A 15,469-nucleotide genomic window follows, 5' to 3' on the forward strand; every position below is an offset into this window, starting at 1 on the left:
ATCATTAAAACAGTTGGCAGACATACAAAAATATTAAACATTTCTTCATCTCATCACACCTCTGCCTGATGAGCAATCTCATTTTTTCCATTTTGACCATCACCTCATCTTTCTTTGGCCGTATGTCAGTTATGAAACTGCTGCCAGTTCGTCTTGCACATCATCACGTCTGTCCGTGACGCCTATTTGTCATCGTTATTTTAATATATATCCTTCAGGAACTAGACTTTGTACCGTTCTGGAGTTACAGTTTCTCCTATGGTTTGAGCTATCTAAACTAAAGAGTCGACACAGTTTTGTTATCTTAAAAATGCTACCACTGTGTGTTGCGGGTGTCATTTTTCTCAGCCATGACAAAATCTTCTGGTGTTTGACAAGTGATCAGAGCTCTTTCCCTCGCATATACTCCTCTCTCATGTTCTACATCTCCCATCTAATTTACCGACTCTGCAAATTGTGTGCGCACTCTTTTCTAACTGACCCTCGTGCCTTTAGCCAGCCAAGCTTCGCCCTACGCCTCCTGTGCCACTTGATCCGCAGCCCAGCTCACCATGCGCACAGCTGCCAGCGTCACTCTGCTCTACCTCCCCCTCTCCAACCCTCCCACTCTCTCATTCGCTTGCTCGCTGAGCCATACACTCATACACGCCAGCATACAGTCACAGAGCTCACAGAGATGGGGGTAACCTGGTACTCCCGCATTTTAATTTCCAGATCATTAACAGTGATTCTACGTCACTTCAGTGATCTGTAGATATTCGTCTTCTGCTTAACCATAAGGATCAATAACCTGAAAGACTAGGACTTGACTGTGTAGTTGAACTCCATATAATATTCCAAACATTAACAGTGTTGTGGAAAAAAACTGATTACACACAATCATGAAATTGTTTGACTTTACGTCCTTGTGTCGTCAAGTAAACAAAGAAAATAGTAACAATAAATACTTGGCACAACCTGCCAAACCCTAGATGATGTTTCACATGGCTTATTTAATCCAAGCCAGTTTGCCCAGTTTAAAAAATGAAAGATGTTCCGTTTACAATCCTTTAAGACAAGGGAAGTCAAAGAAAGCCGAAACTTCCTGGGGATGAATGGGTAAAGCTCAAGTAATTTATTAATTGACTGCCCTTATTAGTTTCAGTCCTGTATCATTCATTCATTCATCTTCTATACCCGTTTAGTCCTGTTAAGGGTCACGGGGGTCTGCTGGAGCCTATCCCAGCTGTCATCGGGCGAGAGGCGGGGGTACACAAAGACAGACAACCATTCACACTCACATGCAGACCTACGGCCAATTTAGAATCACCAATTAACCTAATGAGCATGTCTTGGGATGGTGGGAGGAAGCCGGACTACCCGGAGAGAACCCACGCAGACACAGGGAGAACATGCAAACTCCACACAGAAAGGCCAGCCGGCCCATGGATTCGAACCAGTGACCTTCTTGCTGTGAGGCATCAGTGCTAACCACCTCCCCACTGTGCCGCCCCAGTCCTATATCAGTAACAGCTATTCATTTCAAACATAAAATGATAACAAGTAACATAGTACACAAAATATCATGCCCTGATGATGAATGATAATGTCTTAGATTTGAGTGATTGTTCAGGTGTTCAGGTCTGTGGTGTGTGATTGAGGTGGTTAGAGATTCAGTTACATATTTAGATTGTGCCTTTTCAGGCTTGTGTTTCATTCAGTTTTACAGGCAGATTTTCCATTCTTAAATCAAGAGTCTGTTACAGTATTTTTGTCTCATGACCTCTTTCAGCTCAAGGGTACCAGTCTAATAAGTCTCAGTACTTAAGTTCAGTGATAAATTGTTGACAATGTTGTTGAAAAGGCAAAAGGAATCACAGCAAACAAAAGAAACACAAAATTGGTCTGAAAAGTTGGACTGAACAGCAATATATGACGACTAATGACTGTATATTTTAAGATTCTCTGGTTCAGGATCTGTTTGTCAAGCAGACGCATTGTCTTTTAATTAGTTTGTATCCTTTTGTCAGGTTGTAGTTGGTTATGTATGTAAATTTATTATCTGTTTATCTATCTTACCCCCCCCCCCCTTTTTTTTTTTTTTACAACATTCTTCAGCAACAGCCCAGTTATTTTACAATGATCCATAAAGTTTCATCTTATCTTCACTCTTACTCTTTGAGCCAGTGCAACGAGCTCTGTTAAATATTCACCCCGGTGCTGGAAATGAAACATGCGAGCGTTGCTTAATCGTTGCCCGTGTTCCTCTCCAGCGGAAATTAGGTCACCTTTGTTTTGATGAAGCCCCTGAAAGAGTGATGATTTTAAAATCAGATTAGCGGCACCTTGGTAAATTGCCACTCTCCTTGTAAACCCCTTGACGAGGGATTGCTGCCGACAACAGAGGGTTTACAGTATCAGAAGGTCTTTTTCGTGCATGTGCAGTCGTCTCTCTTTCCAGGATTCGTTGGTTGTGTTTTCAGTGGGACACAAACATCTAAGAGGGTGCCGATTGCTGCTAATATCCCTCATTCTGTCAGCTCAGTCTCTGCGTTTCGGGTCCCTGTCCAGTAATGATGCTGTGTAAAGTGTTTTAACACCTCAGCCACTGAAAAGATGGAGAGGGAGACAGTGGGGGCGTAGAAAAGGACACGAGTCTGTCAGCGATTTGAATTCCTGAGTCCTGTGTTCAGAGCCATGTTGCTATGAAACAAGGGCTGCTCTGTGATTAAATTGTCTTCTATTGTTACTTAATTGTTGGGATAATTTGCATGTGCTGTTTTTAAGTTCTGTTATATCTTGGCAGTGAGATTGGGTTTGTGTGTATGCGGTACTAAATCAAAGGAGGTTGTGTTTACATGCACCTTTAGCTCTTCACATAGGATTAGAAATGTCTGTATTTACAGCAGTGCAGCAAACGCACAAATCAGTGAAGACTGGTCAGACTGCATCTCTCGGTTTCTTCTGCCACTGCCTCGTGCACTAGTTACCATTTTAGACTGCAGCAGATGTTTGCTGGCATCTGATTTGCTGCATAGCTACAACAGGTGAATGTGCACTGTGGCAAATATAGAGACTGTAATTTGACTGCTTAGAGGTTAGTGGGTCAGCCGTCACTACTGCATAGTGTCTGTGCATGCCAGTGTTTTATTCACAAAGGACTAAATACCCATTAAACCTAAATGTTGTTTACACTGGAGTATGCTGCATGTATTTAATTGCTCAGGTGACAGCTCGGGTAATTATCAAAATATTTAAACCATCTATAGGTGCGGTCTTTGACTAGTTTTTGAGCATAGAGCTTTCAAGTAGTACCACCTCATATATTAACTAAATTTAGTTGATTAAATATTACCATTTTGACAGTATACTTCATTTCATATATTTTGCACAATATAAACATGGAGATGGTTTCTCTCATTAAACTGTCAGTGTTTCCATCGGCGACAGTTGTGATCCATAACATTGGAGAGGTTTAATTGCTTTGTATTGTAGACAGGCTCTGAGGCTGTTTTTATAGAGAGGAAAAAAATGAATGTATAATATGCCAAGTGTAATCAAGTGTCTCAGTCTGGGCATAGGCACAGTCAACATATTACATATTTACTCTGCTATGAATGAAACGACAACGGATCATTGTCCTTTACTAAATTGATCAGACTGTTCATTGTGTGAATGCGGCTCCTGGAACTCCTTCTGTAATATGTCTCGTCTGAACAAAATACAAACTGTGCAGCGTCAGAAAGAAGGGTGGACCAGTTTGGAAAACTATAATGCCACAATGACTATACTCTGCACTGATTGCCAGTGTGATCGCCAGTAATGCTGGGAAACTAACGATAAGACGTGTCATCCTAACAGGTGATCATCAACAGCACAATCACGCCCAACATGACGTTCACCAAGACATCGCAGAAGTTTGGCCAGTGGGCAGACAGCAGGGCCAACACTGTGTTTGGGCTGGGCTTCGCTTCAGAGCAGCAACTGTCAAAGGTAGGAGAGAAAACTTTTCAGTAACAACACATCGAGTCACAAAGGCATTAATATAACTCAGAGGAGGCTTTGTCGTAAAACTAAAGAGTGGCGGTGCACAAATTGTTATTAAACGAGCCACAGATTGTGAACTGAAGCAATCAAAAAAGGATTCTGGGGTATACCTGAACCCTTAAGTCCTCACTATTACTAGATAATTGTCTCTGTTCTTTCCCCAAACTTTTAAAGATGGACCATATCGTAGTATATGACATGTTGGCTTGTATTGCCACTAATAATCACAGCTCTTTCCCTCTGTTTTTGCAGTTTGCTGAGAAGTTCCAGGAGGTAAAAGAAGCAGCCAAGCTAGCAAGGGACAAATCTCAGGAGAAGGTGGAGACGTTGAGTAATCACTCTCAGGTAAATCACTATGTATGTCTACTGTCCACCGCTACTGTTTACTCTACAATCACTGTTGGCCTTTAGAGAGAGAAAACTATCAGTCAGCGCGATGGAGAAATTGAACCTAAACATTTTCTGTTTAGCATTCATTAACACCACTCTGTACATATTCTGTGTTTAGGAACCACCTCTGCAATAATTAAGTATTCAATTAAGTTCAAATATGAGCTGATGAGTTTTGTGTTGAATACTACAACACAACAGCTAATTCATCTAACGTGTAAATTGTCATGAATGAGAGGTCAAAGCCACTTAATGCCAGGTGCCTCACTAATTGAGAGGATAGCAAAGGCAGTGAAAGTAAAACAACAATGAGTTTGTCAGTTCAACTCCAGTTATTTCAGATAGGTAGTTCTGTTGGCAGCATCGACTGAGGTTTCATCCAGCAGTCGGCACTCGGTCACCCGCTGCCAGGCCTGCTTGCACTTTCTCCAGATGGTAGGAATGAGAGTCAGCCCTGAGACACACAAAGCTGCTCAGCCATATGACATGATAAACACTGGCAACAGTTTTCCCTCACCCCTCCGCTGTCACAGCTGACGTGTCCAGGGTGTTTACAGCGTTTCACCGTAAGAAGCCCAAGGCTCTTTTTTCCACAGCGAGAGCAGGATTTACGAGAAAAAATGTCTGTATTTTAACCCATCCGACCTTTAGAAAGCTGCGGATAAACCTCCAACATGCTCAAAACCTTCCCTGAAACACAAGTGTCTCTCTGTCCCCCACCAGGAGTCTGGAGGTGAAACGCCTTCAACCAACCAGGCGTCCAGCATTAACGGGACGGACGATGAGAAAATCTCTTATGTCGGCCCAGACCCTGCTCTGCTGAAGACCGAGAACGAACGTCTCAAGAGTGCAGTAGAACAGAGGTAATATTACATACTGTGTACAAACATAACTTTCCTCCCTTTTTCATGAATAAATCATTTTTTCCCCTATATATTCAATATCTGCATTTTGCCTTTATGAGATTAATGCAGTACCTCATGGTATAGCTAATACAGCTTAGTTAAAACTATACTAAGAAAAAAATGTGGTTGTGTTCATGTGCTGCACAATCACAGATCAAGATCTATTATGCTGTACTGCACATAAAACGTAACAGATGGAGATCTAGCACTGTTTTACTAACTGGCTATTTGACATGAACGATGTGTATCATTCATTTTAGTCGTCCAAAAAATATCTCATAATCTCACAGTAGTCGAGCAAAACCGATATTGGCATCATTATCCTTTAAACTCCACACACAGCAGTCCCCAGTCCCTTATTTTTATGCGTCCTGATTATTTCAGCAACAGACTGTGCTCAGATGTCCTCCGTCTTTATTTTATTGCTGCTGGGATGATGTCACGTCCCCTAACGGCTCCAAAATCACCAGATCTAATCTAAAAGCTGAAGCTGCTCTGCTCCACCACTTGGTTGTCTGGTCTTTTATAATCTAGGTGCTTAGTGTATAAATCTGTAATTGCATGAAACACCAGATGTAGTTCCAGATGCGATTAAAATGAACCCTGGCTGTCAAAGTCAACTATAACTACAGTGAGCACATTTAACCAAGATTACTGCTGGGTAGCAACAAAAAGTCACTGTAATATTTTATCCAGATGTACAAAAAAAAAAGACCAATTGGCAGACCTTTCATAGCAATACTCCAGACACACAAGTAAATAAGAATTAAAAGAATACCTGCATGGTGTCAGTGTCGGTTTATTATAGTACTTTTACTAGAAAGGACATGATGCATGGGTGTCGATTTATAAGAAGGTTCCTGAGCAGGTCAGTGTAATTTGATGCTAATTATATGGAACACTGTTACTGTAACCTCAAAAGTCTTTTAGCCATTACACAGCATGGAAATTGTACAATCTACACACGCCTGTTAAAACGGCAGTGAAATGGAAGTGACAGCTGCAACCAATAAATTAATTCAGAACTTTTGCAACCTTTAATGTAAGAATTACAACCTAAACAATGGCACGTTAAAAAACAAATAAGAGTACTGCATTAATGTGAACAGTAAACAGTCTCAGTTTTATAGTTCAGACCAAACTGAAAAACTCTCACCAGGAAAAACGTCTGAGGAAATGGTTCAAATATTACAAACCTGTACAATAATTGTCTTTAGCAAAACACTGCTTCAAAACAAACCTCCTGTTCATTTCAGTGCATCAAGCTTTTGTGTCGTGCCAAATTTCTTTGGTACGTGCGGTTGGGTCTGTTATTGTTCCCCGTCTTCTTTGACCCTTTCTCGAGCCGTCTCGTCGCTTTGGGATCTTGTTTTGTGGGAGAGTGTCACAGCAGTGAATCAGCCGAGGACTGCAGAATGCTGCGGTGCAGGTCTGTCCACATTTGATGCAGAGTAGAACACTTCAAACCAGCCATGCATAAGGAAGGGGACAGTGATGCATACTAAAAATACACCACAAGCTCTCCAGCCTTATTGATAAGACACAAAGGAAGGGATAACAAATTGCATGCTTGACGTATCAGTGCTGCAGCTCGTTAGACCTTTGAGCCTTTTCCCACTTCTCCTTTTTCTAGTTTAAATATCTCTTGACAATGCGATGTATATTACAACTAAAACAGTTAAGACAAAAGGATTTTATTGCATTATGTGCCATGTCAGTGGGCACAAGCCCCAGGCATTTCAACACTAACCCATCTACATGTTCCTTCTATTAATAACTCTCCTCCTTTTTGTCTGACAGCAACACCAACGCCAAGAAGTGGGAAACAGAGCTTCAGACTTTAAGAGAAAATAATGCCAGGCTGGTGGACGCGCTGCAGGAGTCTTCGGCTAATGTAGAAAGCTGGAAGAAACAACTTACTGCCTGCAAGGAAGAGAGTGACACACTCAAGGAAAAGGTAATACAGTCCTGCACTCCAACAGGGAAGTTCAGTAATGTACACAAACCCATCGATCCTGAAAAAGGTGACGGGTTAGAAACACTGTTGGCAGTTCTATAAAAGGAAACTGTACCACAAAATGATTACTCTTTTGATAAATATAATGCGTATTTCTACACTTTGAGCGCGCAGACTACTGTAGTACTGTACATTTCATTACCTCCTATGTTCCCTGCACCAAAGTCTCAGTCCACTATAAATAGACTCATTTTAGTTTCATAATCAATGTGGGCTGTTTCTGCAGCTGGGCTGGTGTTGCAATGATGCTCTGCAGGTTTTCTTTTATTGCTGGTGTAATTTTTCAAGACGACCCCACTTGTAATATAAAGTATATCAAGGATACAAACATTAACAGATGTCTGATAGAAAAAAACTAAATGGGGAATATGTTCTAAAAATCTGTTGCCACCACGCTGACCACTTTTCACAGCAGAAACTCTTTTCATAAAGCAGCATCCTTCTTCATCCTGTTTAGATTGCAGAACTAGAAGCCCAGTGTAATGAAGCCAATCAGGAGAAGCAGAAAAACGCCAAGCTGACCATTCGCGTGCAGGAGCTGGAGACTGAGCTACAGGAAAAAGAGCAGGTGAGACTTGATCACATTTGTCCTGAAACCACAAGACCGGTTTCCAGAGCTGAGCTGTCCGTAAGAGTTTGTTGAACCATGCTGTATTTTTAATACGGGAAGTGGTTTGTTATCTTGAATTCAACACAGTTTTCAGGTTAGCTTTCCTCCCATTCACCAGTACCACTTCTCTCCCTGCGGATGTGATTATGTCTCGGTAGGAAATGATAGGCTTTGTTGTGGGATCTTGGGTTTTGTATGGATTGGTCTTGTTATTGTTTTTTGTTCCAAGTTCAACCCAGACCTTTATACTGCCCTTTTGTCTTAATTTGTTTTGTCTCAGACCTATATACTGTATGTTTCTGTGCTCCTCATGCATCCAGTAACTTCATAGATATTGGAAACATCTTCTAAAAATAGTTCCTCCACTGACTTTATCTCAAATCAAAGCAGCAGAAAATGTTGTCACAAATACCATCAACGTCATCACCTTATATCTACTACATCAGTCAGCCACAGTCTAAATTATAGCTGGCTGTTAGCCCAGCGCAGCCTAATGATGCTGTTAATTCTGATGAGGATGCGACCATGCAGTCCTCTGACCTTTGCTCAGTGCTGGTTAAATGCTGTTTCTGACTGCACACAAATGATCAGGAGTGATGTCTGGCAACCCCTGAGAGTCTCACATCTCACAATCTATATATATTTTTGTTCTGGATAAGCTTGCAAGTGCATAATGTATTTCTGGCCAAGTCATTTTTGATATATTTAGATTTTTAGATATTTAATAGGATTGTGACCAACAGATTAATGGACTAGCCACACTGTGTCGGTTTTTTGGAGCAGATGGACACAAGCTTCCTTCGTGGTTTCCGTAATTTTCTATGTGTCTATCAAATCAAATTTCCCAAAGCCCAAGTTAACATTTTCGTCAGAGTTTCAGCTAAGGATTACTTTATCATTTGTTCAGCTACAGAATATTTTCTTGATTAATAACACAAGTTGAAATCAAAAAGTTCAAGCTGATGTCATCAAATGTTCCTGCTTTGTCTGACAGACTTTATCACAAGTTCACTATGGCACAAAGAAAAGCTGCAAATTCACACATTTGAAAACTACCAAACTTGTGTCACACATTTGTTTTAGCCCAGATTTGGTTGAATAAAATTATGCATTTTACCAGTAAGTCTTCAAAAATGCTTGTTTTACAGACACATTGAAACAGAGTAAAGATGTTCTCCCACGCATTTTAGAAGCACATTTCAGAACAAACAAAAGTCTGATATACATATATAATTTTCTTGGAGATTGTCTGTTTGGTTGAATTCATTGGTGTTTATTGCAGTGTTGCACATTGGCATTCATGGCCTCCCTGTGTGGAGAGCCATTCAGATAGCCTGAGGTAAAAATCATCTGAGATATTCTAGTTTACCACCTGGCCGGCTTAATATTAATAGAACATATGCATCTTTCTTTAGACAGCAGTACATCTTAAACCGCAACAGGAAGGAAAGTAGTTCAAAGAGCTGGAGCTGGTTTTGAAAGATTATGAGCAAAGAACTGCCTCCTTCGGGAGCTTCCACTCCTCTGTATGTGAGCCATAATGCTCCAAACACTGACCGAGGGACCCGCAGAAGAAGTCGGAAGCACTGATGTAGCAGACATCCCGCAGAGGCTGATCTGCACGGCGACTCACCCCCTTCAAGAACAGCCCATCCTCACCTCCTCCAATTAAAAACATGCCTATGAATTATTAAGGATCCACTGTGGTGTTGGTCCCTGTGCAGACCAGCCGTGAACTAATAGAACAAAGCTGCTTTAAGTGACTACAAAGACTCAAGCAATTATTACTTAGTGTGGAAGTCCTCGAAGCGATAGCGGATGCTACGAAACCCTGTGTGGTGCGTTAAAGCTGTGGAGGGATGAGACTTTCACAGCGATAATAGATGTTTAACTGAAAGGAAAACAAACATGTGAGCACAAGGCAGAGTAAAGGCTGTGTGTGTGTGATACCTTCAGCCTTCCTTTACCTGCTTTGTATTGCTGACAGCTTTCATGAGAGTTGGTTTATTCACAATAATTTAGTGACTCTAAAATGTAAATACTAGGGTTCCAGGGTTAGTGCTGGCTATCAGACAAGATCAAAATTTGAAATTTGCATTTATCCTCACATGTTGAACTATTTCTGTTACATGTCAGAAGTTCTTGTCACAGGATCTATAATGTTCTCAAGAAATTTATTATGAAAGAATCAACTAGATATGATTTGTCAGCCTTAGATAAACTGGTTTATGAGCTTGTTTTATTTTCCCAGGAACTGGAGAACTTGAGGAAGCAGGCAGAGATAATCCCTCAGCTCATGGCCGAGTGTGAGAGCATCACCACAAAACTGCAGGTATGTTCAGAGCAGAAACCCCACATTTGTCTCGGGTGTGATGTACAGCACAGAGTACACGGGCAGGGCAGAGAGCTGTGTGAATCTTTAACCACACGTGAGGACATGATGGCTTTCAGGGCGAGCTAACTAACACACAGGCTCTGAGGCGTAAGCGGCGCTTTTCAGACGAAGGTAAAGAATGAGCGCTCCTATTCATCAGTCTGCCTGAAGGCTGGTGATACAACATTCCTATCACGTGTCTCAGTAGCGCACATTGTAGTTATTGTATCTATTAATAAAGGTCTGACCTCGGAACAACGCAGAGTGGATTATTGCCTCTGTGAAAATATTTTTTTCATCCTCATCTGTGAAACGGAGATACAGTAGCTCTGTCGTGGCTTATTAGTTTCCTGGCGGAGCAGATTTGATCTTTTTTGCAAACACAGAAACTGAAGTATAATGGTCAGGTCTAGAAACAGCTCTCTGTGTGTGTGGGTTCTGAGAAACCCTGGATAATACAGATTCACCTCACACCTTCTTTGTAACAAAGAGCACCTGTTTTCAAAGATGACTCCTCATTGAGTAATATCAGACTTTCTGTTAAACCAGAAGTGCCAGGCTCTGTGAATGACCGTGAGTCCTGTTAGTGCCAAGTCTGACATGAGCTGCATTGATATTGACGATCATTTCACCCTGCGCTGACTGACTCAGAGTAGAATTCATCATCCAAGCTGTCACGCTGGTGCTCCCTTTCAGGGTTTGGAAGAGAATAAAGCCAACAGTGGCATGCCTGAAGTTCTTGTTCTTCACAAAGCCCAACCGCCTGGTTTGTTTCTGCAACATCCAGCTGGATGAATGACAATCACAACAAAAACGGCTGAAGCAGGAGTTTATCTAACAGGCTATCCAAACTGAGGAGAAGCACTGACAATGGGATTTCTCAAATACCTTTGTCTGTTCATGAGGCATAAACTGCTCTAGAGTCCATTTAGAAACAAAAACTTGAAAATCCCCTTTCTGTTGCACAGTTAAAAGTTTTTTTTTCCCATGACCTCTAAGTGTTTTTCCATATTTTACACCACCTCTGTGTTTGTGGTCATGCCTTCCCTCTATTTAAAGATGACCCCCCCATGTGGAGATCAGGTTTCAGGAGTCAGCTGGAGGATACGGTCATGCAGGCGCAACACCCATTTAGCACTCCTATTTTAAACCCCTCCCTTCAATGGTATCTTCAGCATTAATGTGTCACTCGTGACGCCTGTTTGTCTGGAGGACTTACTTTACGCTCACATCCATTCACTTGCAAAAATGTCCTCTATGTAAAGGATTGGCTTTGAGGTATGATGACGTAAAAAGGTTTGTCCTGCTGCATTTTGACAGATGATTCTTAAAATTCAGTGTTAACGTGCCCTGCACTATTCCTGCATATACTGAAGTGAAAGAACATCATTTTGGTTTGGCATCTCTGCTAAGACAAAAGAACACACTTGTTGTGGTATATCAAATACTCAGGAGACCCCCCTCTCAAGAAATCAACTGGATTTCACCGTATATCCACCATTTAACTTCTTTACTATTTTATAACGAGTGTTTTTTTTTCCTCTGTCTGTCCACAGACTGCAGAGACAAAGAACAAGGAACTGGAGGGGAGGATAGAGGGTCTTCAGATGGACATAGACGACAGCCGACAAAAGCAGGGCAACATGAAGGGCGAGCTGAAGAAGTTCATGGATATTCTGGATGGAAAGATAGACGAGCTGCATGAGTTCAGGCAGGGCCTCTCCAAGTTGGGTGTCGATAACTGAGAAAAGTAGCAGCGAGCCGAAAGGGTGAAAGGTCGGGTATGAAGGATTCACTACTGTAAGTCTTCAGGGCAGAAACTATGTGGCACCTACTCCCCCAAGGTGATATCCACACAGAAACTATCAGCTTTGGCTTCTAATAAACACTACCTTGTGAGAAAGAGATGTTTTGGAGAGGGAGGGAGAGAGAGAGAGAGACTGACAGACTAAAAGGAGGAAAGCCGGCGCTCCACCAAAACGGCTCCATTTTGTGTGCTGGCAATGTGAAACTAAATCAAGAGTCACACTTTGAGCTTACTCATCCGTTTCTGTGGGGGAAAACGAGTTTAAAAAGCTGGTGGTGGGTTCTTAGATTCTGTTCATCTGTCTTTTTTTCTGAAGGCTGCAGTGCGTCTACACAGGCAGAGCTTAGCGTAGTAGAGGGGACTTAAAAGGGCTAAAATGAGCAACACACAAAGACAATGCTGTTCAGCATCACTCAAGTAATAATTGGTGTTAATCCTTGTGGCCCCCTCCGAGAATTAGAGATGAAATCTTTCTCCAGGCTGTCCTCGCTGCTGCCTCTCGTCTATCTCAGGTGTGTTAGAAGACAGTTTGTACTCATTAGATTATATGCACATATATGACAAACGGCCGTGACACAAAGTGCCTCCGGGTGAGTCTAAATCTACCTGGCAAGGAGATCTGGCCAAGTGATGACCATCACCATAATAACAACTTTATGATTTTTTTTGTGAGAAAAAACCCAAAAATAAATAAACCTCGCTGATAAAATGAGACGAATGCAACACAGACAGGCAGCCGTGTCCATCCACAGGATGCTAATGCGGTGAGAAACTCAAAGGTTCAAACAGGTGTTTGCATTAAAATGACTTTTTAGGAAGCGCTGCAGCAGGAACTTGTCTCCTCTCTTGTGGGTGTTTTCAGTAAACAGCCCTTTTGATTATATTTGCATAAAGAAGAAAAACTCTTGTCTCAGGAGCTTTCCTTCAGAAAAATAATAACAGCAACCCCATCTTGCCATGAGTGTAGTGTCGTGTTTAAAGGACTTTGTGTGTGCAATAGTATTGTTGTTCATTTGTAGAACAAAGGCGCGTGTCTCCAAGGCTGTCGATGTGCTTCCTACACACTCGTTTTTGTTATGATGGTGGTGGTTATTTTTGGGTGAGGGGACTTGGTGCTGCTCATTGGGTGAATAATGTGAAAGTGTACTTCACTGATAACATGTAGATGGCATGGGCCTCTTCACTAAAACCCTGTCAGATTCTTGGTTTATGTTTTACATGTTTATTTATTATTTGGTGCCTCTCTTCAACTAGTGTTTCTAGGACATACCAAGTAAATCACCCTTAACCTTATGTCTCCATAGATGTAAAATAATATATTAACAATACCAAACTGTCAGGATTCAGAGATTTTATATTGGAGGATGTGTTTGCAGCACGATGTCTTCTAGCTGCTTCTGGGAAGTCCCTCTTGAAACTTGGTACATTTTTAAATCAAAGTTACACGTTGTAATGATGTATTTACTCTGTAATGCTATGACATCATGAGCCTATATTTTTCATCATTGTTTTGATCTTGCCATGAGATTGAGATTATCTACTGAAGGGACTTTTTGCTTCTTGTTCTCTCTGTTTTGCCCTAATGTTCATAACTCACCAGAATCTGGATAACACAGCGTATGATCCTTCCTTTTGAACCAATGCCTCTTGTGCACTTTTGTGATTCCTGTTCAATATTGTACAATAGAACTGACAATTGGTAAAATTTAGTTTAATTACAATGCTGAGTTAGTGTCTTTTTTTTTTTCCCCCCAAAGTGGTGGGCCAAAATTTGGCAAAGGAGACGGGGGTTCCCTAATCCCCACTTAGTCCCATATCAGTATGGTGGGACGCTGCGCAGAAATCATGGGTAAAGCTTTCAAATATGCTTCCTGACACTGTGAAAGTCTTGAGGCAGTTTTTTTTTTCAAGGGATGAGAAGCTCAGAGAAGGAGGTGGAATGAAGCTGCAGTGACAGAGCTGAGACGGAAGCTCCACCACCGCACGTCTTCCCCTCTGTTTATTCACATAGCACTAAATATAGCTGTAATCCTGACAGAGACGCACATAATCAAAGCAAATGAGGTGGGATTTAATCACAGTCGGTGACACGTATCGATTTCTGAAAAATAAAGCGGCAAACAAACGCGATCTCCTTTGAGGACGGATGGAATAACACCTCAAACTCCAAACGTCCACACAGCTGAAGAAATGACTGCAGCAGCGTATCAGAGGACATGTTGCCTTGGCAACTTAATCCTACTCACTCCTTTTTTTTTTTTTTTTGTAAATATCAGTGTGAATGAGGGACTAGGAGAAGTGTAAATCCAGTGCTGCCAGTCAACTATTTATTGGTTAATTAAACAAAAGCTTCATCTTTCTCGGCCAATCAGGCTCCTGGAAGCTGATCTCCCCTGGAGTCTTTAATTTTCTGTTTCACTTTCAGAGATCAGCAGGTTAGAGCAGAGACATCTGGACGGAGAATCAATCAATGAGCAGCATAAACTTCTATTTAGAGCTAAAATGATTGGTTAAATGGCCAATTAAGTCAGTTGATGGAAAATTACCTTTTGAATTAGTATCATTTCCATCACAAATTAATCTGTTGATTAGCGTTTTTATTAATCTGTTTAGTTTAATATATGATGTTACAAATAATATAAATATGTCCCAGAAACAGTGGCCCCGCTTTTCTCTGTATTCTGACATTTTATGGACTTACAACAATCAAGGTGAATTGATAAAAGAAGAATTGGTCGCAGTGCTACCAAGTATCTCTTGTCTTCAGCAGGGTTAAATAGGGAATCAGGATCTTCAAGACTTTACAAAAAATGTCAAACATGCCAGAAAATATGTGCGCTCTAACCGGACAGCTGAAGTCTAATGGTCTCAAGCCGGCACAAGCTGCTGGTTTGAGAAGAAACAACAAAAGATTTGGTTTATTTCCTTAGAAAAGATGGAGAAAACGATCTATTTTATACATTTTTAATATATTTGACAGTTTATTTTACTGGCTTTTATTGTCGGCTAGCTCTACATTCCTTGTTCCTCCTAAAACCAAAGAAATTGCCGAGCGTCGTTGATGTGAATCTAAATGAAATCCAGAGCAACAGGAATGTGTGAGATGACTGTGTGTGGAGTGTAAAGGCTTTTAGCGGCGCTTTGCACTGGGACTCCTGGGACGGAGAGTAAAACATCTACCTGGTGGATTGCTGTAAAATTGTGCTCATTCGTGATCCCCCTAGGATGAATATTACTCACTTCAGTCACGAGCTAACTTTAACTCTGGCGCCACCTGGAGGTCACAATTTTCAAAATTTGTCCAACACTTTTTACAAAACTACTAATCAGATTATTTTCA

At 41.3% G+C, this 15,469-nt stretch overlaps 1 protein-coding gene across 2 annotated transcripts in view; it reads left to right on the plus strand.

Annotated features, from left to right (window-relative positions):
• Positions 1-13,850, plus strand: part of homer2 (homer scaffold protein 2) — a 29,277-nt gene extending 15,427 nt beyond the window's left edge. For both annotated transcript variants that reach the window (XM_084541286.1, XM_084541285.1), the window contains exons 3-9: positions 3,841-3,972; positions 4,279-4,371; positions 5,140-5,279; positions 7,122-7,278; positions 7,796-7,906; positions 10,200-10,280; positions 11,879-13,850. In XM_084541286.1, the coding sequence (XP_084397412.1) occupies positions 3,841-3,972; positions 4,279-4,371; positions 5,140-5,279; positions 7,122-7,278; positions 7,796-7,906; positions 10,200-10,280; positions 11,879-12,067 (903 nt within the window). In that variant the 3' untranslated portion in view covers positions 12,068-13,850. The remainder of the gene's footprint in view (positions 1-3,840; positions 3,973-4,278; positions 4,372-5,139; positions 5,280-7,121; positions 7,279-7,795; positions 7,907-10,199; positions 10,281-11,878) is intronic.
• Positions 13,851-15,469: the final 1,619 nt, after the last annotated feature.

Source organism: Chelon labrosus, assembly GCF_963514085.1.
Source record: "Chelon labrosus genome assembly, chromosome: 3".
Lineage (NCBI taxonomy): Eukaryota > Metazoa > Chordata > Actinopteri > Mugiliformes > Mugilidae > Chelon > Chelon labrosus.